This window comes from Protopterus annectens, chromosome 2.part0, assembly GCF_019279795.1.
Source record: "Protopterus annectens isolate FY-2018-M chromosome 2.part0, PAN1.0, whole genome shotgun sequence".
NCBI lineage: Eukaryota > Metazoa > Chordata > Ceratodontiformes > Protopteridae > Protopterus > Protopterus annectens.
In genome coordinates, this window is record NC_056728.1 from 721,271,832 (window position 1) to 721,299,428 (window position 27,597).

The 27,597-nt window shown below is 38.4% G+C and overlaps 1 protein-coding gene across 3 annotated transcripts in view; it reads left to right on the forward strand.

Annotated features, from left to right (window-relative positions):
- Nucleotides 1-27,597, forward strand: part of SVEP1 (sushi, von Willebrand factor type A, EGF and pentraxin domain containing 1) — a 2,252,988-nt gene that overhangs the window by 1,248,535 nt on the left and 976,856 nt on the right. For all 3 annotated transcript variants that reach the window (XM_044061036.1, XM_044061037.1, XM_044061038.1), the window contains exon 26: nt 2,602-2,800. In XM_044061036.1, the coding sequence (XP_043916971.1) occupies nt 2,602-2,800 (199 nt within the window). The remainder of the gene's footprint in view (nt 1-2,601; nt 2,801-27,597) is intronic.

The window sequence follows — 27,597 nt, forward strand, 5'->3', positions numbered from 1 at the left end:
ATTATTATAGGCATCCAACCACAGGTCATTTATGGACAATTAATTGTGACAGTGATTGCAACACTAAGAACGTTATATATCTTGCGCACTGTGTCCAGTGCTTCTCCTTCTATGTAGGAAAAACAAATAGGACACTGAGAGAGAGGATACGAGATCATGGATACTGCCTTGCAAGAGGACATGAATATAGTGCCCTGGCGAAGCATGCAATGAAAGAGGGAGAGGCACACAGGTTTTTATTTCAAGTGCTACAAGTCATCCATACCAGTGCTAGGCTAGGGGATATTGTAAACACAACAGAACAAGCGGAACTTAGATGGATTTGCAGGTTGGCGGCCCATAGGGACAAAGGGCTGAATGAAGTCATTTCCATCAAACCTTTCTTAAAAGGGAGGCCCCTTAGATAAGTGTCTTCATCCTGTTGTCAGGCAATTTCCTATTTGGATCCTGACCCCCCTTTTATATTCATGATTACACAATCTTATTTACATCATTATTTCTACTTACTTTACATCCGCATTATAAATCATGTACCTGGTATCACTATTCTTTATCTGGAGGTCCATTTTGATTGATGGTTAGATTCATTGTTTAGCAATTCCACATTCTCAACATCACCAGTCACATTGTGTGGTTCAGTGAGTGTTTTTTATGTGGGTGTAGATAAGTGTGTGCATGTTTTTAGTATGGTGAGTTTACATTACATTTTTCATGTGATAGTATGCTATACCATGTATCAGTTTCATGCATTTCTTCCAGTTTATATATATGTATATATATACAATTTACACATGTGTATATATGTACATATATATATATATATATTTACATATTTTTATACATATCTCTGTCACACTGGCAGAGTCCATTCATCCGTGTTTTATATTATAATATTATTATTATTATTATTGTCATTTTTATTTTTTATTTTCTATTTTTCTCACATATCTATATATTTTTACATATTTTAAGCTTGTGATTTTCAGCTAATATGTAAAGTTTTAAACTAGGTATATGTATTTGTCAGTAGGACAGCTTGATTTTTTGATTTATTTTTGAGAGAATTTAGTATTTGGGGCATGGGTACTTTAATTCCGATGAATTGTCTCATTGGATGAGAGTCATCTCTCTTTTTTAAAATTGGCGCTTAGTTAGCGCATAGTTTGTCTGATGAAGCGGCTGTTCTGGTTGCCGTGAAAGCGCTCACAAAATAAAATTGGATTGTTTTTACTTCATCGCAGCAGTGTCGTTCCTACATTGGATTATTTAGAGGAATTTGTAAATTTGGAATATCTTTTGCACCCGTACTATCTTGAAGTTGGTTTGGCGGAAGTGTTTCAGTCGATTGACAAGCTTGCTTGGAAAGTTTGTAACAACAGCCGTACTGACTGGATATGTAATATACACTACCGAGGATAGTTCTGTATTTCTTGTTTTTTTGCCATTGAATTTTTAGAACTATTGTATACTCTGGGTGGATTTGTTCTATTCTTACACATTTGAAGGGAGGATTCTGCAATATATATATATATATATATATATATATATATATATATATATATATATATATATATATATATATATATATATACACACACATATACAGTGTATATATATATATATATATATATATATATACACATATACAGTATATATATATATATATATATATATATATATATATATACACACATATACAGTATATATATATATATATATATATATATATATATATATATATATATATATATATATATATATATAGATATGAATAGGCAGGAGGGCGCTATACCACAGTATCTTTTTTACCTTTTTTTTTAACTCATATTGAATTTCCTAGCTAGCTCATTAGCTATTTCCTTGTTTTAATAATGTCTTTGCAATACTTACTGCAAATTTATTTCTTCCTTATGTATATTATCTGATATGTTTGAAAATCATCTCTTATTATCAGTCACAACATTTTTCAACTTGTACCCTTATTTACATTTGTAGTACTTTATCTGTGATCTACATTTGGTTGCACTTTTCTTAAACAGGAAAAGTATTTTTTTTTATTTTGGCTTCCTTTCCAAATATTCCATCTCTTAAACTTTAACTCTTACAATTTTGCTAAATATTTATTCCACCCTCGATGACTGTATTTATTTCCATTCTGTCTTAATATTTTTGAAGGAATAAGACCATTTATGGTCTTGTTCATCTTATCATAGAAGATATGCCATCTGTTGTCAATGCTGTTTCTTCCATATCAGCCTGCCAGTTCCAGTTCATTAACAGTGTACTTCTTGCTTTGTAATCACTTCTGTTAAAACTTTAAACAATTATTATACTGTCACATAGTTTATCTCCTTTGGTGAGACCTACTCATGATAGTTGTCTATTATTTTCCTGAAATAAATGTTGTTGTTTGATAGATTAGGACATTTTATTCACATGCAGTTTAAAGGATTGTTAAGACATCTGAGCTCTATCAGTAATCATTCTATCAATGTAGCTCACCATGCTTCTGACTCACCTTAGCTAAGATGGAATGAATGCAACAAATAAATGCATGATCTGCTAAATACATCCTGTAACAACTGGTTTACTTTTCTTCAGAATTGTCTGCTGGCTTTAACCTGGACTTTGAGGTGTCCGGAATCTATGGATATGTTATCATGGACAATGTACTACCGCCACTTGATGCTGTCAGCTGTGCTTTTTGGATGAAATCCTCTGATACTTCAAATTATGGAACTCCAATTTCATATGCAGTTGATGGAAATGATAATGTATTTTCTTTGACAGACTATAACGGGTAAGTCATTCTGGAATGATAATGTATTCTCATTTACAGACTATAACGGGTAAGTCATTCTGGAATGATAATGTATTCTCATTTACAGACTATAACGGGTAAGTCATTCTGGAATGATAATGTATTCTCATTTACAGACTATAACGGGTAAGTCATTCAAGAATGATAATGTATTTTTTTTTGACAGACTATAATGGGTAAGTCATTCTGGAACTTTAGTTTATGTATTCTGATGCTGAATGTAATAAATGGACAACTTCTTACTTCAGAAATGAGATAAAGGAACAAGTAGGATATCTGTCACAGAAACTAGACTTTGAAGGTTGTTAGACAGCACTGATTTTAGATTAAAAATAACTGAATATTTATTTAATAGAAATACAGTTTCTGTTAACAAAATGTATATGTTAATACTGCACACCATTTTTGTAATGAAGGCTTTATGATACTACATGTAAGTAGTTCTCCAAACTAGAATTTGCTTACTTTTCTTTTGTTTGGCTTGTACTATTTTGACCTCTTTGTATACACAGCTAGTTCTTATGCAGTCATTCAGTTTGTAGGATCACTGATTCATCTACAGACTCTTTGACATGTAAAAGGAAAGAGAAGAACCAAGTAGAAAATTCAGTGGGATACAGGGAGAACATGCAGACCCCATATAGAAGACATACCTGCTGGGCAATGAATTGGTGAACCAAGTGCTGTTTGGCAACAGTGTTAAGTCATGTGCCATTGTGCCCCCCAACACATGTTTATAACAGAGAAATAGAAATAAGGAACAATAGCCTCCATTATTCTATTTAAAATAAAAAATGTATAATCATTATGGCTGCCTTCTGCTGAAATCTGTGATATTGTTTAAAACATCTCCTTTTCAGAAAGACAAAAGTAATGGCAGAGTTTACAGTGAGGATCTCTTATACATGGAATAATAGTAAGAATATAGTAAGACTCCTATGGTAGAGACCAGTTGACATAATGGTTAAGGTCCTCCATGCAAAAGGTAAAAGGTTCGATCCTGACCTAAGGCCAATGCCTGTATATAATTTGTGCATTCTCCTGTCTTTGTGGGGGGTTCTTCCCACCTCCGAAAAACATGCTAAGGGTTTTCGCCTAAATCTCACCCAAGAATGGAGTTGTGGGCAGCAACACAGCTCTATATGCTGCCTACAGGGGGATGAAATATACAGATAGACCAACCACTTTGGGCATCAGGTGTGGTGCACAGTATCCTCAAGATAGGATAACATGGATTAAAGACTGCATACCATATCAGGACTAGCCACGCAACTCTAGGTGATTTGGTCATGTTGAATAATGTCAACAAATGGTCAAGGTTATTTGCCAGTCATAAGTGGGTTCAGGACCTGCCTACTCCAACCTATACCAGGGACCCATGCTAATTATGGGAGTGGTCTGTATGCCTCTATTGGCCAGTGTGTGCCTACAATAAAGCCCAGTAGCCCCAGGTCAATAAGTAACTGGTCTGCTGGTATCCATTAACCCAGCTTGGCTTACCTGGGATAGCTCTGTTGAGCAAAGGCTGGAAATAAAACAAATCAATTTGCCAAACATGAAGTAAAAATTGCTACATTCATTGTAGATTTACTGACATCAAGAGATGATGGTAGGAAGGAGGCAGGACTTCCTATGTATCCAGGAGGCAAGATGGAAAGTCAGAGCTGCACAGCCACTTGGCTTGGGATACAGAGTCTGCTACTCAGACAGAGGAAATTCTAGAAATAGTTTGGGAACTGTGGTGAGGGATAAGCTTCAGAAGACAGTAAGGGATGTCATCAGTATTAGTGACAGACTCATGGCAGTCGGACTGTAGTGTAAGTATAGGGCACTATGCACAATCTCAGCCTATCCCTCTCAGCTGGGTTGTGATAATAAAGAAAAAGAGTGCGGTCAGGCAGCAGTCGCACAACTTACAAGATAAAGCAGGAAAACATGAATTTGGTGTTGATGATGGGTGACTTGAATGCACATATCAGGATGGACAGAACAGGATATGAGGACTGCCTGGGTCCACATGGATGGGCACCTGGAATAAAGAAGGAGAGGCTATTCTACACTTTGTCTGTCAAATGGCTTGATGGTGGCCAACACATAATTCAACAAGACAGACAGTCACAAGATCACATACAAGACTGGACAACATGCAACTCAGGCTGACTTCCTGCCAGTAAGGAAAGGGCACTAAGACAGAATCACTGATTGCAAATTCATCCCCAGTGAAACAGTCATCTCACCTGCTAAAACACTGGTTGATACAGTCAGCTGCAAGCAGTGGTGAGAGAAGGCTTTCAGATCAACAGGAACTAGGCTGAAGACCTGAAGATTGGCTGGAGAGAAAGCACAAGAGTTCAAGGAATTTTGGGATGTGGGAGGAAACCGGAGCACCCGGAGATAACCCACGCGACCACAGGGAGGACATGCAGACTCCACACAGAAGGCACCCCAGCCAAGGATTGAACCGGAGAACCTCTTGCTGTGAGGCGGCAATGCTAACCACTGCACCACCGTGGCCGCCCTAGAAATGTCAGTGATATAAATTACATTATCTGAGCACCGGTTTTACCTCATTCACTCCAATGGAGCTCAGGAAGTTTGCACTGTAACTTCCAATGAGCGGAGCCTAAGCCTTTTGGCAGAATCAAATTATGTCCTCACATTTCAAACAAATGTTCATTTCTCTGGAACCATAGGGGTTATAAAATAAGTATAAATGGCTTACTCTTCAGCACAAACTATTTTTATAGTGGTAGTATTCTTTAGGTTCTAGGTCAATTTTATAAGTCACAGTAAACACAGTAACTATTACGTTTGTAATATTTTGTAAATCACTTGCAATTTCTCAGTAACCACTCAAGTTGCAGACATACTGTCAGCATCATTTTATTCATCTAGCTGAGACATTCATATATGGCTGAAGAGTTCTGTCTGTGTTACTTTGTTGTTGAGATACTTAGAAAAAATGTGAAAAATATATATATATAAATTAATATCATAAAAACAACAGTTAATATCTATTTACCTGTACCAGACAGAGGTCAAATATTAATGCAGTTGAGCTTTCCATTGTGTTAGCTTTAAGATAAAATATTTTAAAACCTTGTACATAGCATGACTTTGGAATTATTGTTGCAAATATGAACAAGCAATATTTGTCGCCTGTACGCATCACTAGGAGTTAACTGCAGATGCACCTGCAGTGTCACTCGGATCTAATGAGTTAAACATAAAATCATTTAAACCAGGGTTCTTATCTGCATCTAAATAAATAATCGATCTTAATGCATTACATTATGTTCTCATCTTTAAGTCCCTTCCCCTTAAATTAACTTTGATCAGCTTCAACACAGTAAATTTAAAAGAATGAATAACACCACATTCCTTAACATGTTTTACTAAGGCATTACTTAATTTCAAATTCTTTATGTCACTATTGTGCTCTAAAATTCTCTCCCTCAAAGTCCGGTTTGCTTACCCACAAAGAAACTAACACGCCATGCACTGTACATAATAGACTAGATTGCTGCTTTTGCAGTCTGCAAAATGATGAAAATCCACGTTGCAACTGGATAAAGGCTGTACAAAATGCAAGGTGGACTAAATACATCTGAGCATACTGCATGAACGACAGAGAAAGGTACCTGATCAGAGGTCCTGTGCACAATAGCAGTATTCTGTCTATAGCACAAGTGACGTTTCAGCGATCTAATATTTATACTGGTGATAGACTACATTACCAAACAGGTCAGAGGGGAAAACTTAGCAAAGTTGCTGTATGCAAACAATGTGGCTTTACAGGCAGACACTGAACAAGAACTTCAGCAAAGAATAATGAAATAGAATTCAAAACCGAAGGTGCATGGGGTGAAACTGAGTACATTTAAGACAGCTGTAATGTCAATAAATGGGGAAATAAGAAGAAGCTGACAATTGAAATAAAAGGCAAAATAGTGGAACAGGTTAACAGCTACACTTATCTGGTTGAGGTTGTTGAAGAGGAGGGAGGTCCAAATCAGGAGGTCAAAACTAGAATCAGAGGGTCTGCAGCCAATTGTCACAGAGTGTCACAGGTAGTGTATGACAGAAGAATGACAAAGAAGCTGAAAAGTAAGGTGTTCAAAAACAGTAGTGTAACCAGTACTACTGTATGGTATGGTATGGAAACCTGAGAAATAAAGGCAGAGCAGTTCATGAAGCTAGAGGTGATGGAGATGAAGTGCCTGAGAAGGGTGGTAGGATGCACACTGTGGGACAGACAAAGAAATGAGGATATTAGAGTAGAAGCTAAAGTAGCTCGAGTTGCAGAGAGGGTCAAAGAGAACAGATTGTGGGGATTTGGGCACATGTGGAGAAAGGTAGAAGACAATCTGATGAAGAAGGATTGGGGCAGACAGGAAGTAAAGAAGAGGAAATGAGAGCATCCATCAATGACATGATGGATTATGGGAGACAACAATTGTGACAGTGAGATGTGACTGTTGAAGAAGATAGGAGAGTGGCATTGTATGGCAACAACTGTCAAAACACCATGAACACATGTAGAAAATGGAAAATAGGGGGCTAACGATAGTGATAATTATAGAAGACTCCTGTTTTAGTATGAATGTGATCCAAAAAGTATTCGTGCATACGTTCACTACATATATGGTGCAAAGTGCTGAAAATGAGTTGTGCACACAGACTGAATGTGTGGAACCAGCATGTCTAATTTAGGAACATGTACATCAAAGAAGCAAAAACATAAAACTATGCTTGTCTAAGCCTATTTAATATGAAAACTTTGTCTATGGCACTGCAGGCAGTTGTGCATAACTTATTATACCTGGACAAGGCCTTAAAAATATTTGGTTTTCTGTGCTCAGAGTTTTTGTTCTTATGAACAAAGGAAACAATGCTTGGCAAGTAATCACAAGGACCATAAAATGGAAAGCCATATATGCCCTCTAAAGTTCATGCCTCCATTTTCTAGCAGTCAGTAGTGCTCACCTCCAAAATTCAGTAAGGCTGTACATTACAGTCTTGGTTTAAGTATGTGCCTACCCATCCAGCCATCCTGATTCACTGACTGTCATCAGTAAGCACAAAATTGTTAGCCTATGGTTGTTATAATTTATACTTTGAATCCATCGAGTCTTTATGAGGGCTGAGGATTCTTTTTTAAGATTGTTTTCTGTGTGTTTGGGGCTGAGTATGGTGACATAGCATCCTGTTGCAGGACTTCCTGATAGTATTTTATATCCATTCTCATGAGTGGAGTATTTTCGAGAAGGAGAAGAGGAGAGCTTAAGTGCTCTAAGCACCTGTGGAGATAGTTTTTTTTTCTCAGTTTTGTCTCTGAGATTCATGGCTGCTTGCAGGCCGGTGCAGCTCCAGCCAATACAACTCCTACCTCAATCCCCTCCCCTTTCTCTCACCTCCACACCACACCTTTTTCAACAATCCACTATGTCCCACCTCAATTTCTTGCTAGCCAATTTTCTCCTACTCCACATACTATACCTCTTGCTTAATTCCACCTCCCTCCACTCATGCACCATCATTCACCTTCAGTCACCTATTCTCCCTCTATCCTCCTCCAACAGCCACACCCACACATATGCAGCCATTGGCTCACAGCTCTACAAAACAACTACCTTTCTCCTCCTACCTTTCAAACATTTACCCACACATAGGACTTACCCTGCAACTCACAGATATGTAAAACATACCAGTAAATTCAGACAATTCACTCTATACAATATAACACAAATTAAACTCCAGGCTTATATCAACCCCAACCAAGACCCTCTCACCCATACCCCTCATTAACCAACCATTTCCCCACCCAGCTCTCCACCAATCTCTCTCTAACATACTACTACTAACCACCACCCCTTCCCCCACTTCCAAAGACCAACAACTCAGACCTAGTCTTTATGCACTTTAACCTCCGTAGTATTGTAAATAGAATTACTGAATTCCATGCACCCCTTAACTCCTACTTACCTGACATTGCAGCAATAACCAAAACCTGGCTAAAGCCCCACATCAGAGACAAGGAAATTATTACAAACAGATATAACATAATTAGTTTAGACAGACCAAACAAAAGGGGTGGTGGTGTAAAGACACACTCAAACTGGAACTATTAAACTGTGCCCCTCCTGACCTACCTAATTCCAAAATCCTAACAACACGCCTAGTAATAAACCCTAACAAATCTATTATTATAATAACTACCTACCTCCTCCTGGGAACAACCTACCCATAACTGAGAATCTTCTTGTCTGGGCATCAACTAACAGCCAGGAGACCATTATCTTGGGTGATTTTAACCTGGATTGGCATTCTTGCAACACCAACAGCTCCTCCAATTTCTTAAACCTCTTCAATTTCACTCAAACCATATCCTGTCTGACCCAGCTAGATTAACATTCTAAAAAGCAGTCCACACTAGATTGGATACTAACTAACAAACCAAATCTAGGTTATTTAGCAGGCTACCTTCCAGACTCCCTCTGTGACCACTTGCCTACCTTCCTGTACAGAAAACAAGCTCAGACACAAACCAACACAATATATAAATTTATCAGGAACAAAAAAAAATGTTGCCCCTCCACTTTCAACCACATTCTTCAGCAAAGTAACTGGTCACCTCTTTGAAACGTCCCAGTTGATCAGGCAGTTGTTTACTTCAACAATACTTTTCTTAAAATACAAAACAATCTAGCGCCAAACATAAAGATACCCATGCACTGCTGAAGCAAAGAGACAGGGCATGGTCCACCTACCACACTACCAAAAATAAAATAGACCACAAAATGTATTAGCAGCTACGTAACCAAACTAAAAGACATATAAAAATAGACAAGCAAAACTATTTCCTTTCAGATCAGCAAACCCACCAATTTAACCCCAAAAAATGTTGGCAAACATTAACAATCTTCTCAACCCAGGCTATACCCCCACCCACCCACCAACTCCAAGGTTTCAGACCCAATAGCTACAGAATTTAATACCCACTTCATTAACTCAATCACATCTCTTCTTGGTAATCCAACTAATCAACCTGTCACTGTTCCCCTTTCCTCTTCCAACTCCCCCACCCCCTTCTGTTTCATCCTAATCCCAACAAACTACATAAAATCTCTCCTTTCCAAACTCAAACCCTGCTGTCTAGCAGCTGATAAATTACCTAATGAATTCCTTAAAATTGCTGCCCCCTCAATTGCCTATCCCTTATCAGTCCTAATCAACTGTTCTATCTATGAACAATATGTACCCTATCTATGGAAACTATCCCACATCATTCCCCTACACAAAGGTGGCCCCTCTAAGGATCCAACTAACTACCGTCCCATAGCCATACTCTCCCCTCTAGCCAAAATCTTAGAAAAATGCATTCACTTCCAACTCCTTGCCCACCTCCTTAATCACAAACTCCTCTCCCCCACACAACACGGCTTTAGGCCAAAACATAGTACCAGTACTGCCCTGCTATCTTTCACAAGCACCATTCAAGATCTTATAAACAGAGGCCAGATGGTCTCCTTCATATTCTTTGACATGTCAAAAGCCTTTGACACCGTCTCCCACCAAATTCTGCTAAATAAACTATCATCCCATGGCCTCAACACAACAACCTCATCCTGATTCCATAGTTATTTCTCTAACCGTCAGCAAGCCACCAAACGGGAGAACACCCTGTCCTCCCTTTTACCTATCACTGTTGGTGTACCCCAAGGATCCATACTTGCCCCTTCTCTTTACAATTTTTACTAACAACCTCAGCTCTTCAACACAATGAGCCTCCATAGTCCAATACGCCAATAACCCTACATTAATCTGCACAGCCCCCACCCCCAGGACCTACAAACAAAAATGCAAAAATCTTTCCAGGACATAAAAAACTATCTCACTAGCCATCAACTCATACTTAACCCCAACCAAACCAAGTTAATTGTCATCAATTTCAATAAACCCAAAACATGTCTGACTCCACTTTCTATCCTGTCCTCAAACGGAACCAAAATAGATCCCACCAGCCAAGCCAAGCTTCTAGGTGTCACAATCGATGATAAGCTAAGGTTTGACATCCACATCTCCGTCACCATCAAAAAAGTCCACTCCAAACTTGGCACCCTTTACAGAATTAAACTGTACCTTACAGACAATGCCAGACTAGCCACTGACCACACACATCTACTCTCCACCCTCCTCTACAGCTCCCTAGTATTTATAAACATTCGTGAGTCTGACATAAATAATTTGTAATCATGCTACAAAAAAATTACCAAGTTTGCACAGGCCACCCTTAAAGTACCCACCACTGCTCTGTACTCTCCCAACCTAAATAGTTAGAACTACCAAACCTTTTAACATTTAACCAACTGTCCATAGCCCACAATATCATTCACAAACCTAACAACTGCCAGTCTAGTCCAACCCAACAGCCATCCTGGAGCACTAAGATCCTCAAATAAACATTGTTAAAGATTACCCAAGCCCACAACACACAGTGCACCACCCTCTTTTCTCATAAAATTGCCAAACTGTGGAACACTATTCCTCAACCTACAGCTAAAAACCCCAGCATTCATGAGTTTGAAAACCTCCTTAAGGAACATCTATCAAAACACTGGCTCTGTTCCTGCCATACTCCTGGTTAAGTTACCTACTACTCCCTTACATTACCCTAAACTAGCTCATTCTCACACCTACAACTATTAACTGCTGAAGGCTACCTTGCTTCTACACTTGGTTTCAGTTATCAGTGTATATCAGTGTGTCTTCAACTGTTATGTAGACTGCATTTCTCTATCTTGCAATTACTGTATCACACTGTACTCACTATTAATTCATGCAGCCAGTTTTTATCACTGTGCCATTTTTTGCTAAATTTCTTAATTATTGGCTAATTATTGTTATATAACTAATTTCTTTACTGACTTGCTTTGTACATTGTTGATTAATACATGTTCAATTTGATTGTTTAATACTGTCTATTTTATGTATGGAGATTTCTCCCCAAACCTCCACTGAAAATGGGCCTCATGCCCAGTTGGACATTAATTAGTAAACAAACAAAATACACAAATAAATAAATAAATAAGATCTTATAAGTTCTGAAGAACTCATTGTATTTAAATATGTTAAAACTGGGCTTGTTGGTGATAGTGTGGGGAATGAAGTTAGTAAGTAGAGTGAGCAGCAATTATCAGTTAGGACTGAAGATTTGATTAATTCTAGAGGTAAAGAGAAGGATGTTTGTGTCCTGTCCCACCTTCATTCTTACTGGATGGTTTCGGAGCCGATCCTCGGCTCCAACTCGGCCAAATACACTAGCTCCAAGTCTCTAACTTGGCTTGTGGCAGAATAGGTATCCCATCGTGCAGTGGTGTAATTCCCCAGATCTTGTTTGCCGCTTTACGAGTTTGGATGCTCTCTCCTTGACCATGGCTAAGTTCTTTAAAGATGTATATTTTTTCCATATATTAAGATTAATATTAGTTAGTTGTTTAGGTAGTTGTTCTGTAGTTTTACTGTGTACTGTAGTTATGAGTGCAATTTAATCTTGCTACTGTGTGGTTGCTTGCTGGCCGTCATTAGTCACAAGGCCATTTCTATTTTTCCCATCAGTTTTTTGTAGTGGTGTAGTTAGTGGTTACTGTAGAATAAGTTAGTTAGAGTGTGTACTTCCCTTTCTGTGTATATTAGCTCATTTTAGTTAGAGAGCAAAGTGCCCGTTTAACTTAGAGGGTTTGTCCTGTGTCTCTCTTGTAGCTCTACTAGGTACATTTAAGTTAGAGGGCCTCGTGCCCGTTTAAATTAGAGGGCAGAGCTGCTCCCTTTGTCCCCTTTTTCTTAATACATGTGCTCTGTTATTATAGCATGTAACTAAAAATGTAATATTGTGTGTGTGTTAGTTTTTGTTACAGAGGTGTGATTTAGGGTTTACTTTTTTTGTTGATGTAGTAGTGCTGTCTCCTTCTTAAAATGTTAAAGGAAAGTAGAGAGAAGGAACCTAAGCCTTCAAGTTTTAAAAAGTGCCAGAAATGTTCTCAAAAGATGTCCATCACTGATGGGCATATTATTTGTGTTTATTGTTTGGGGGTCATTCACCTCCAAGAGACTTGCACAGTCTGTCATTCTTTCAGCTCCCGTGTCTTACAGGGAAGAAAAAACAACCTAATTCTCCTGAAACCTTCCTTTGATGAAGTTCTACAGAGTACTTTTTCTTCAAGTAGGTCCTCATCCTCTAAAAGTGACAAGCCTCCAAAAAGGCCATCTCCTGCTTCTTCGGCTCATTCAGAGCCACATCAAAAATTGGCTAAAACGTCTGATGCATCGACCTCCTCAGCTCCACAGCCCTCGGAACTGAGAGAGAGATCATAGATTTGGACAAATCTAGTCCTTCAGCTCCACGGCCTTCGGAGCCGAAAGAGAATATTATTTGGAGCCGGTCAGATCTCCCATATTGGAGAGATCTCACTCACCAATCCTTTCCTCCAGGTCCTCTAGGAGCTTATTGAACAATGACATGGACAGGGTGGTGCGCAGACTTTTGAAGTCGCTGGTGCTGGCTAAATTGTTTTTGGCTCCAACCCAACCAGTTTTAGAGCCATCCAAGACTATTACATCCATGAATATTCCTCCTCCGAACCAATCTGAATCTTCAGTAATGGAATGCCAGGTACTGCTCGCTGTAGATTCTTCAGTTCTGAGACCCCTTCAGGAGTTTTTGGAAATGGTCCCTGCTCTGACACTCTCAGCGCCATCTGGGGTGTCTAGGAGCCGAAGTTCTCTGGTCGGCTCCGGGGGGGACCCTCAAACCTGAGTTTCTTCGGTTCTGAGTTTACCTCTCGGAGCTTCGGCTCGGCTGAGCTCGGCTCCTACATCAGCCTCGGAGCTGATCCCCATGGAGCTGGGGATTCCCTCTGTTTCCTCAGAGCTGAGGGATCTGCCTTCGAGCTGATGAGGCATGTGCTGTCCCCACCTACAGCTCTACACAAGGATACTGGTATGCTTCCCCCCAAGGCAGTGGCTTCTGTCTCAACACCACCCCATCCACAGGGCAGCAGAGATTCAGAAACTCAGGGAGCCCCATTGGGTGAACCCCAATCTTCTGACAGGGTTTCTGTTCTCAGATAACAAATAGCCAACATTCTACCCAGAAACAAGGTGAAGGCAAAGATGATTTTGAAAGTCCTAGGAACCATGGCTTCAACAATCACCTTAGTTCCCCTAGCCAGAATGCATATGAGAATTCTTCAATGGCTCCTATTTGCTCAGTGGTCATTGCAAGAACTTCCCATGTCTCACCAAGTCAGAAATACAGAGTCATGTAAGAGAGATCTCCTATGGTGGCTTCAGTCCAACCATGTGACCATTGGGCTACCTTTTCTGCCACAACAACCTGTAGCTACGGTGACCACGGACGTTTCCCAGATAGGGTGGGGGGGACATTATCTGGGCAGAACAGTCCAAGGAACATGGCTAGAACATGAGGCCCATTTTCACATCAATGTTCTAGAGATGAGAGCAGTACTTCTAGTGTTGCAAGCACTCCAAGACTCTCTTCCACTAGGAACGATTGCAATCCAGTCAGACAACATGTCGGTAGTTTGGTACATAAACAAACAAGGAGGAACCAGATCATACCCCTTTTGTCGAGAGGCACTGGGAGTATGGCAATGGGCAATGTCTTTCCAACATTTTCTAGTAGCAATACATATCCCGGGGAAATCCAGCATGATAGTGGACAAGCTCAGGAGGGCGATATTAATGCCTCATGAGTGGTCTCTAAACCAAAACACAGCAGAGGAGATTTTCCAAAAATGGAGCCAGCCTTGCTGCTGTCTTTTTGCCACTCCCATGAATACCAAATGCAGCAGCTACTTTGCCCTAATCCCCCCTCTAGGGGAGACACCGAGAGACACACTTGTTCACGATTGGCCCTCGGGACTTCTGTATGCCTTTCCCCCATTTCCCCTCATACCCAAAGTCATTCAGAAAGCAAAATTCTTAGGAAGCAGGCTGATTCTCATTGCCCCATACTGGCCTTGTCAGATTTGGTTCCCCTTTCTCCAGCCTCACCTAAAGGAAACCCAGTTTTAGACCTTTTAACCCATGCAGCAGGAACAATTCATCCTGCTCTCCAGACCCTCAATTTGACAGCATGACTGCTCCGCTTCCAAACTTAGTCAGGCTTCATGACTTCACACAAGCAGTAAAACACATTTTGGTATCCTCTCACAAGGCTTCTACCAGGAAGTTATATTCTAGTAAATGGAAGAGGTTCTCCTACTGGGCACAAGCAAGAAACATTGGTCCTTTTTCTGCCCCAGTCAGTTCAATTTTGGAATTTCTTGCAGAACATTATCAGCAAGGCTCTACCGCAACTACAATTAGACCCCATCTAGCTGCAATTTCTAATTTCCACATTGGTAGATATACTCCTAACCTGATGTCACACAAATTGTGTAAAGCATTTTTAAAAAGCACTTGTTTATTGAGACCTCCCATAAAAGAACCTCTCTCACCATGGGATTTTAATTTTGTCCTGACTCACCTAACATTACCTCCTTTCGAGCCCTCATCATCTTGTGATCGCAAATTCCTGTCTTGGAAAGCTATTCTCCTAGTAGCCATTAAATCTGCAAAAAGAGTCTTGGAGTTGCAAGTTCTATCAATCAAACCACCATATTTGATTTTCCATAAAGATAGAGTATCTCTATGAACTAATCCATCCTTTGTGCCAAACGTTTGTTCCCAAACCAATCTAAATCAATCTATTGAGCTCCCAGTGTTTTTCCCAATCATAGCAACAAAGCAGAGTACAAACTTCACCAATTGGATGTGCATAGACAACTTAGGTTTCATCTGCATAGAACTAAAGATTTTAGGAAAACAGACCAATTGATCATCTCCTTTTCCAAAGCAAAATAAGGCATGCCAGTTTCAAAAATTACCCTTTCAAATTGGCTCTCAAATTGCATTACCTTTATGTACACCTCAAATAACAGAGACTTACCATTCAAAGTTAGAGGCCACTCGACCAGGTCATTAGCAACATCCTCTGCTTACCTAACCAGATTGTCAATGGACAGTATTTGTGCTGCTGCTACGTGGGCAACTCCCCATATGTCTATTACTCATTACAAAGTTGATTTGGCCCCCAGGGACAGGTCTTCCTTTGGTTCCACTGTGCTCAAAGGTGCATTCCTGTGAGTCACTAAGGGAAATGGGGCTAGGGACACTGTCCCATCCAGTAAGAAAGAAGGCAAAATAGGACAACATAACATAAAGTAGTTATGTACTCACCATAATGTTTCATGTTTGTTGTCCAGCTCGCCCTTCATTCTTACGACCCTCCCACCTTCCCCCAGCCAAGGACTCCTAGAGGACCTAGATGAGAGATCTTTCTTCTTTAGTAAAGGAGCTCCTTTGAATGTCCTTCATATTTCTATACCAGATGTAACATTATTAATTTAGACACATTGCACTACTGCATGATGGGATACCTATTCTGCCATGAGCCAAGTTAGAGACTTCGAGGTAATGTATTTGGCCAAGTCAGAGCCAAAGATCGGCTCTGAACCCATCCAGTAAGAATAAAGGGTGAGATGGACAACAAACATGGAATGTTATGGTGAGTATATAACTTCTTTTTTTTGTATAATGATAGCAGATATTATGCAGGAGATGAATTAGAGAATGAAGTTAAGAAGAAAAGAAGAAAAGCAATGGGCAGGTCCATAAAATCTCATGTAGGTGTATGGTGAATCAAGTGCAGTTAATTCTGATGGTGAAAAGAAACAAGTATTGGTGCTTGGAGACTCTGTTTTAAAGAATATTAAAAATTTACTCCCAGGGAAAATAAGAGAAGTATAACAGTTTAATGCTTAGGAGGGTGTAAAATGTATGACACTGTTGTCGCATTGAAAAAGATTTTTATGTTTGGGAAAAGATATGAAGTGGTAGTTGTGGTGGCAGAAGTTAATGACGTTGGAAGACCTAATGAAGGAAGTTTGAGCAGCTGATAGGTGTGAGCAAGGAAAACGTTTGAACTGATTTTATGTGATATTATCCCATGTGATGGTTTTAATGAAGTTTTGACAAGGGTGGCAAGGGACTTTACAAATATTATTAGAAGGAATTGTTGTTTATAGGGTATACAATGCATGTATGTTTGTGGGGAAATGGGCTTGTGTAAGAAATGTTTTGGCACTCATGGGAGACATCTCAATTTTATAGGTAATTGATTTTTTGTTTGTTTGTTTGTTTGTTTTTGTTTGTTTTTTCTAAATATGATTATTTTTACCACCAGATTTCCAGGGATACATGCAATAAATTGGAATATTATATCCAGTGTTAGATTTTTATTATATAGTGCTAGAGGTGTGAACAATAAATTTCAGTTATTTGAAGATGGAGTTATTGGAGGCAATTTTCAGATGGTTATGATTACTGAAACTTGGTTTTCTGGTAAACATAAACCTTTGTGTTTACCTGCATATAAGGCTTGTCATAGGGTAAAAAAATGAAGGGAGGGGTGGTGGAGTATCTATTTTTTTTCAAGATGGAATAACTTTTGTAACAGTCTGATTGATGATATATATCTATATATATATATATATATATATATATATATATATATATATATATATATATATATATATATAAGATAATTACAATTCAACTTAAAGGTGAGAGTGCAAGTAATAAGACTGGCCTTTTTTACAGGCCTGTGAATCAATCTTGTAATGATTTAAATGAGTTTTTCCAGTCTGTAATTTCATTGATGGAAGCAGGTATTGATATTTTGTGTTGCGATTTGAATGTCCACAACATTGATTGGTATGTATGGACACTAGTAAGGGACAATTTAGTAAAATGATTAATATTAATAATATAAGTAAACTATTCACAAATTGTGATACAACCAACAAGAACATATATTTTGAATATAGTGTGGGTTATGAATTAGGAATTGATTGATGAATGTGTGGTTTGTGAGGAGCTAATTAGCTCTCATCATTGTTGTATTTCTTGGACTTGCGAGATTTTAAGCCGTAAAGCCGAAAGAAACAACATAAGCAGAAACTTGGTCAAGGGATGAGATATGCCTATTCTAGAGCAGATTATTATAAGATGAGACTTGAAGTAATTAATTGGAGTTAGAAAGAACTTGCTTGTTCTGTGGATATTAGAGAAGGGTAAAATAGCTTTTATATATTTTTTTGTATATGTTGATTAATAATTTAATTACTACTAAGCTCTAAGCCACGGTGGTACAGCGGTTGCATTGTTGCCTCACAGCAAGAGGTTCTCCTGTTCGATTCTCGGCTGTAGTTCCTTCTGTGTGGAGTCTGCATGTCCTCCCCATGGTCAAGTGGCCTCCGAAAGACATGCGTGAATGGGTGTGCCTTCGCTGAAGGTTGGGTGTCGGGCTGGCAACTCGGCACCTTAAAATCTACTGCCAATCATTAGCGGACCAGAGTTCCACTGTGGCGACCCCTAACTGGGAAAAGCCGAAAAGGCAAACAACAATTACTAGTAAGCTCTATGATTATAGACCTCTGTGGTAGAATTTTTCTTTATAAAAGCTACATAATCAGTCACAAAGTTTATGGAAAAAGTTGAAGAAGGAGCATGAGTGAAGGAGACTGCATAATTATAGAACAACTAGAAATAAGTTGAGGAAATTATCTAGAATAAGGAGAGTAGTTTATGAAAAATACTACCTAGTAGTGTTGCTGGTAATAAAAAGACATTTTAATCATTTAAAAAGGTTTAAAAAGAAGCCTATAGTGGATGTGAGCTTCAAGTTGGTGACAAACAAATAACTGATGTTGAGTCAGTAGCTAACACCTTTATTGATTACTTTGCTGGTCTTGGAGATTGAGTGAAAAATCTAAATTTATCTTCCAGTATGCCTGCAGACTCCCTGAACATATTTACACTTAAGTTTAATGTATTATATGATATGGTTAGAAGAACATCTGTTGCAGGGCCTGTTGGTATTAATGATTTATTTCTATCTTTTTATGAGGGACATTTTCCATGTTTGTGTTATTTGTTTCAAAAAATATTACAGGTAGGATATGTTCCCTCAGTATTGAAATTGACTTATATATTTCCTTTCCCAAAGAGCAGTAATCATCACGTTGTTGAAAACTATACACCAATTAATGTTACAAGCCTTACTGATAAATGTTTGACTGGGTAATATCTCAGTATATTATTAGTTCTTTGGGTGATGAATATGATTTAATGCAACATGGATTTGTTACAGATAGATCCTGTGGTACTAATTTGTTAGCTTTTTATGAGCATTTGTGAAGGGCTGTGGATGATAAGAATGCAGTACATGTTATATATTTAGATATCTCCAAGGCATTTGACACTATGCCACATTAGAGAATATTAGATTTATTAAATGAACTAAATATTAATGGATATGTAACTAAGTGGATGGCAAACTGGCTGCATGGTAGGAGTAGTGGAGTGAAAACTGCTAATTGTTTTTCAGATGAAAGAACGATTACTAGGACTGATCCTTGGGGTTCAGTATTGGGTCCAATATTGTTTGAAATTTTTATGTCTAGCTTTCCTTTTGATGATAGATTTTGGCTGACAAAATATGCTGATAATATTAAAATTGGCTAAATGATATCAGAGGTATCTGATCAATTTTCTCTGTGACCTTATTTGGATACTTTATGTAACTGGATTATAGGGAATGAAATGAAGGTCAGTGTTAGGAAGACTTGTATTCATTTTGGTGTGGCGAATCTGTTATCCATATGCAACGGGAAATATTGATATCAAAATGGTTAACGTTATTAGGAATTTGGAAGAAAAGGTAGATGATAAGTTAGGTTTTAATCATTATCTATTGGATAGTATCATCAGGTGTTATTATGAAATAGGTAACATTCCTAGAAGTATTGCAAGTAGAGATAGGGCTGTTTTGGTCCCCATTTATAAGACTATGGTGAGACCAATTATTGAATATTGCGGGTCGTTTTGTGTATATAATAACATGCAGTTTTACTAGGAGAATTCAAGAAATGGTAGGGATGATTTATTGTAGGATGCCTGAAGTATCGCGCTTGTACACAATAAAATATAGATTGGCCAGGGGAGACCTTATTGCCATGTATAAGTGCTTTAAAGGTTGTAAATTTGCAAACTGTGTGGGAGTATGCAAAAGTAAACATACTATAAATACAAGAAACAATAAATATTTGGTGAATAGCATGTTAGGTGAAATATCTATTTGGAATAACTCTTTTTTATGGAATAGCAGGTGCATGGTGGAATAAAATCTTGTTGCAAGTGAGAAAATCAGAGACAAATGGATATTTTAAATCCAGCTTGTATTCATGGTGGGTTTGTGGGTTCGAGGAGGATTTTTAACCCATTTTTTATGGAGTCAAGCTCTCTGAGTGCCTTTAATAGGCTTTGGGCTTGGTGTCTATGAACCTCTGACACCATGAAACATACATCCAAGAATCACATTTTCTGATGTCAAAAGTCTATCAGGTAAACCATGCTACTATGCTATATCCTAGTGAAACACTCCATAGTGAGACACACAGATGCACCACTTACAGGCTGTACAAGGAGAGGTTATAGTCAGTTGTCTGTCAAATTGCATGACTTGCCACATCACACAAGCACTCTAGTCCTTGTACCATAAGTACATATATGACTCAGTCATAGTACACATGGATATAAATAACTTGAAACAGACCTCACTGGACTATATGAAGAAAGATATAATGGAGCTCTTGGAATATATGTCTAAGGCAAGTATGAACCTAGCTTTGAACAGCATTCTGCCGTCACCAAGAATGTTGCTATAGTGTGAACAAAAGATGTGTTGTCAACAATTGGCTTAGCTTCTGGTGTCATTCAAAAGGGGATTACCTACACCTCTCCTCCCAAGGATTCTGTATCTTGGCTAAAATCTTGTCCACCCCCATAGTGCCATTTTAGGCAATGTCAGTCTTCTAAGGCTTCCAACAGAATGTAACAGAATGTGGACAACATTAAGGTATTGAAACCTAAGGTATTGCTGCTCAGTACTAGGAACCTTAACAAAAACCCCACAACCCACAAGCACTACTTAACCTGAAAAAACTGATATATACATCATCACAGAGGCCTAATTCTGGACCAGTGAAAGCTTGCCATAAGTGCAGGCCTTCAATTTCTGTCACTTGTAAAGGCCCACCACATGAGATGAAGGCACTAAAGCTGGAGGTGTTTATATTTCTAAACAAATCTCACCTTCAGACTTGTTAGACAAAATTATGATCTGGAACTTCTCCACATCCAATCCAACTTACTTAAAATATATATATATATATATATATATATATATATATATATATATATATATATATATATATAGATAGATATAGATATAGATATATCATATCAGAGCTAACTACTGGACATCCTCTATGTCCCCCTCAGCCCATGTCACCTACATAACAGGTATAGTGTGCCTGTCTAGTAAGCCAGTCACCATTCTCCTAGGAGACTTCAACTATCTCTCCATAAACCAGGAGACTTACATGTCCTTAAATACATATGGCTAGAGATTTCTGGATTTCATCAATACATACTTTCTGGATCAATTAGTATGCACCTCAGCCAAGGGTAATAAAATCCTGGACTTGTTCCATGCCAGTATGGGACAGCTCTGCTTCCATTCAGTTGTAATCTCCTCACTGATCATATTGGACAATATGTCAAGGCTGAAGCATCTTCCAGTACCTCAGTATTCAGAGACTATGCAAAGGCTATTCTACTAAAACTGGAGAATGAGCTGGCTAAATCTTGCTCTATCTCAATTAACCTAATGCCTATGCAGAATCCTTTACTATCAGATTTTATGCATATGTAAATAGTTACATAGATGAGATGCATCTGTCCCTCCCAGACACAAATACAACACAACATTCAAAAATAACCTACTGTTGTGGAACCCTAATAAACTCTGTAATAAAAGAAAAAAAAAACTCATTGCAAGCAAAAATAAATTTAACTCTCAAGAATGCAAACACTCTTTTGATAAACTAAATAGTGAAATCCAGATCCTAAACAAATTCACCAAAATGAGATATGATGAAAAAATAACCACCCAATTGAAATATAACCACAAAGCCCTCTTTAATTGTGTTAGGAATCTCTGAAAAAATCCCACGCACTGTGCTGAGATCACAGTAAATGATATTACATACTTGAACCCAGAGAACATAACAAATCTGCTACTGGGCAAATTCAGCTCTAACTTCACCTCCTCTCCCCTCCAATATTCTCAGGACAAATACCTACACATACACCCCCCAACTCCCAAGAGACAGTTAACAATGCACTTTCTAAGGACAAAAATACAACATCTTTTGGGCTGGATAACACATTAGACTGCATTCTGGTTAGCGTAAAACATAACTTGCTCGACTCTCTATAGAGGCTATTCAATACTAGCCTTAAAACAGATTTTGTGCCAGAGCAATAGAAGACAGTAACTGTCATTCCCCTTGCACAAAGCTGAAGCTTCAGCAGACCCAGGTAATTATAGAGCCATAAGCCTGACCAGTCTCATGTGACTAACCTATGGAAAGGGTTGTTATGGAACTAATAAATAGGGATATAGATAACCTGCAGACTCTAAACCCATCTCAGTTTGGATTCATCAAGGGCAGATCCTACCTACTTAATCTGGTTGACTTCTTCAAAAATGCCACTGAAACAATAGATAAGGACAGATCATACTGCATAACTGAACCTCACAAACTAGTTCAGCACCATCCCATACTCCAGCATTGTGGATAAACTCTCCCTGCTAAATGTTAACCACTATATAACTTATTAGGTAACAAATTGGTTTACAAAAAGAAACCAGGAAGTAACGGTGGGTGGCAAAAAAAGTGTCACTAGTAGTGTTCCCTAGGGTTCAGTTGTTGGGCCACACCTCTTTGGCATTTACTTCTTAGATGTTAAAGTTAATGTTAAGGGTTTGGGCTGACCAAGTATGAAGATGATTGCAAAGTTTGTGTCATCATAAATTCTACAGTGGACACCAAAATCCTACAAGAGGGCCTCTCCCAAATAGATAGTTGGTATCAAAACCGTTGACTAAAACAAAATGCCAGGAAATGTATAATCTCCTTGTAATTATCACAGTGACAACACCTCATAAAAATTGATCCTATAGTTAGAGATATGGGAATCTGTGTCAACAATGAAATGTCCTTTGATCACCAGATATTCACAATTATAAGGAAATTCTTTTTCATTATGCAGCATATATGTAAGGGTATAATGTCCAGATCCTGGGATGTAGTTGTCCCACTATACTCAGCAGTCATTAGGCCGATCATTGAATATAATGCCCCGTTAAGTAGGTACCTATCCAAATACTTGTCACAAGTGGAATGGATACAGCATTTTTTCACAAAAAAGTCAAAGGTCTAAATCATAAAAGCTATGCAGACTGACTCAAAACCTTGTCTCTCTTCTCGGTATCATGCAACTATTGAGAGGTGACCTTCAATGGTATTATAAACACCCAGTCAAGCAATGTCAATCTTGTTTGCACAATTAACAGGACATGCTGGAGGGACAGGCGTGCATCACAGGGAATGCAGCCTCTGTGCAGCCATCTTCCACTCCACATAGAAGCAGACTACTTCTCTTACTCCGTTCAAGTGCAATTTGAATGAGTGGAGGGGTAAACAAAGATTCACCCCTGGTTTAGCCCCAGTGGCCTTCATGGACAGGGGAAAATGTGTAATTATCCCAGTGTAAACTTGATCAACCTGTCATTGGATATTTATATTACACAATATTAGTGCTAGTAATTACCATAAGAAGGCTAGGATTCTTAAGATCCTCAAAGATCAATAACCTAGTAAGTGTAATTCCTTTGCAGTGATTTATGCTTAACTGCCCATGCCATGTAAGACACTGCCCTGCTTGAACTCTTTTACCTGTGCAAGGCTGGCAGTATCAGTGACCCTAACCTTCACTGGACTTCCTTATGTAGTAGGTTTTTTACTCAGATTATTCCCAACTTATGTGATTTACTTCCCCTGCAAATAAAAAAGCAACACACTTCTTACCTTTAAGGCCATTTAAACTACTGGATGGGTATTCATTAATTCACACCTGGAATATATATAATGTGGCTTCTAGACTGGAGCTGCCAATACTTTTTAAGTATACCAGCCTTATGCTTTGGCTAGGATCCTCAGTAATAATATAAACCAGACACATATATGAACCTAAAACAAAATTTGTTGTGCCTCAACCATTAGCTATCCCCAGAGCAGTAAGCATTTAAGGTCTACATTTTGCCAAGGACCAAACAACAACATTTTCATAAAAGGCTTATATTATTTATATTGTTTAACAACCAGTGTACAGCACTGACCTACATGGGCTTTCCTCATCAGGCTCAGTTTATGACCAGTGATTGGTTAAGTGACTTGCTCAGTGTTACACATTAGGCGAATGGACACCGAGAGTTGCAGATTCTGGACTACACTGAAGCAGCCTGTCAATAGCTTATAGCCATAGTCCTATTTGCTGACAGACAGGTGACTCAAGAAAATATGACACAGAGAAATATGACACAGACGCACAGCTACACTGCTGCCAAGCATAATCACTTTCCAGCGTGTTTCCAAAATCAGGAGTGTACAGAGAGGATAAAAAGATCTCAGAGTTGCCATGGTGGATATGATCTGATCCTCATCCACATGGGAGTAAACAATCTTGGATATTCCACCTTGTATGTGATACAGCAAAACACAATCGAATGGCTTGAGGTTTTCAACTTTGCAGGAAGACTGTTTATGTTCAGTGACAGTCTCTGCTCACATAGAAAGCACCATGCTGCAGACTTCAGATCAGAGCCTTCAGTAGTTGATTATAAATCTGGAGTGGTATTCAGTAGGTGGCAGTGCAGAAGAAGATGAGCAAGTTACTCAAAAGATGATGTGAGCCTTTACCTTAACCCTTATGTTGCACTGGAACTGAGTAGGACATTTTTCTAATTCCACATTGCAGTTCTAGGCAATGCAAAATTCAAGTGATCTCAAACCTGGTTAACCTGATGATGACATCATTACCCAATTGTTGCTATTTGCATGACAAGTTAGGTAACACAGGTGCTTTCCTGGACTTGGAGAGCCAAGTGGTAAAAGAAACATAATTCAAAAAAACATTATACATATCTGAACTTACAGGATTGAAGATCTGTTTTTTTTCCTAATAATGTGGATTAGACATAGTTTAATTATTTAAATGCTGTATATACTATAGACCCAGGAAGTTAGATGCCCAAGGAAAAGGGGGAAAGTATAAGTATTGTGACAACAATCACTAACAATAAAACCAAGATTGTGAGGTTCTACCATATTCCATCGACATCTACCAAAGATAATGAGGAATTCCTCATTAAATTGCTAAAAAATGGTGATTTGGGATAGTGCCATTATATTAGGAGGTAGTAATAACTCATATATTGATAGGAAAATTACAGCTCAAGTAATGGGCTCAACCAGCTTCTGTACTCTGTTAGAACAAAATGAAGTAACTGGTTCAAACTCCATGAAGTAGTAGAATATCCTTAGTGTGCTTGTCCATTCCTAGTGTACCTCTCTTTACTTTGACCCATCACTGGATGTCTCTAATCATGACACTTCCTTAGGGCTAGAGTGACTTGATTTGAAATAAAATTGCCTTCCATGATTTCTCAAATAAGTACTACATAGCAGCAAACAGTGTTCTTGAATCCTTTGACTAGAATTAAGCATATTTGTCCCCGTACTGTGCCAACTAGGAAGCAGCAAATAAATTCTGGTACTCGCATCCTCATTCCTATTCCATTGTTGAAAAAATACCCAAGTAAATTTAAAGACATGTCACTCTGAGGAATTATAAACTCAGTAAGAGTTATAACAGGAAAATAATTCTGCCAGGGAAGTAAACTAAATTCTTCTCAGCATAATAATAAAAGTACGCTAAAGAATGTACTGAGATTCTTATCAAAACCATTCAAGTCTCGGGGTTGTCCAATGTAGAGAAACTAGCACCAAAGACAGAAAGTAATAGCAAAGCATTTGGTAATCACATTAGAAAACCTACAGGAGGATGTAAGGAATGCAACTCCTTAATGTTTAATAAGACATCATACTTTAACTGTACGAAATGTCTAACAGCCTGACAGGATATTTGACACATCGGACAGAGTAAATCACTCACATCACAATGAACATGGTTATGAATACCTTAAACAATAGAAGGCATACTAGTTCCCTGGTGCTAATGAAACAACAGGAAGTTTTCTATCCAACATTCAAACCAATGCAGTATGGCCACTCCTTATGTCCATAGATGGATCCCTTACACTTGGCTATGTCCATGAACATGGGCTGCAGATACTGGCTGTGCAGCTATACTGAAGGATACTAAATTTTGGCAGCAAACCTATAGACCATTTTTTCAGCTGTGCATCCTATTCAAAGTATTGAAACACATATATGCCCTATTCCTGATCTCTTTCTCCATCATCTGGAATAATAGATTTTTGCCAAGGGTACGTCATGGAGTCTAAATTTTGTAGCCTTCTTTAAATAGGTCGCATATTTCCAGTGCCTTAGCCATTCATACAACACAACTAGACCTAGTAAAGGCATTCAACACTAGCACACTCCAGGGAATCATCTCCAGATTTAAACACCTCATTGTCAGTGCGTTTGGAATCAGGTTAAAATTACAACTGACTGGCAGGCAGGACTAAGTGAGGCAAGGTTGGCAGGAGGACTCCTCTGTGAATTTTCCAGAGTGACCAGTGGTGTTCTGCAAATATCTTTATTGGGCTCCCTTTTTTGTAGAATTTTCTTTTGTGGAAAAAAAAATGATCAGGCATCTGTGGATGAAAAAATACCCAGATCATTACAAGCTGGTAAGTCAGATGAAGTAAATGGTGCCTCATCTAATGTTAGGGAAGCTTCACTTTTGCTGCAGTAATTGCAAACTTGCATTTATCATAAGAGATGCTTAACTTCATGGCTCAGGGGAAACTGAACACAAATTGTCTTCACATAAAATGAATGAACAGTTAGTAAAGACAGATCATGCTGGTAGAGATGTGAGTACAGTGAGCTTGACGTTTGTCTGAGGATATATCCATATTTAAAAAAATACCGTTGGTGTGTGACCCAGTTAAAGTAAGCTTCCTTTTAAACTAGGGACATAATAATCTGCGTTTGCACTTCATTGATATGCCCTGTCACTGTTTACTAAACTGATTTTTACCAATTTCCAAAACAATTGCTTCCTGTTTAGGGCGAACTTGAGCTACTGCCAATGGCACTTTTATTTATTTATTTATTTGACATTTGTTGACCGGGATATTCTGACTGAGCTTGCACCCTTTTTCAGCAGAGGCCCGGGGAGAAAAGCTCCACAGTAGTAATTATAAAAGTACAATAAATTCACAGTACAATTTATGTAAGTACAAAATTCAGAGTACAAATTATACATGTGAATAAATTCTGAGTACAAATTGTCCAAATATTAAGGAATTAACAGGAGAAAAGTAAATAAGAAAGAAAAAGTGACATACAAAAAGATCAGAAAAGATATCAGGATGCAGTATATGTTAGAGATCTTGGAAAATTATGCAGTTCAGATAAGTAGTAAGTGTAGGGGAGGTGTGAAGGAGCAGGCTGTCAAAGAAATGCAGAATAATAGATTACTGTAGAAAC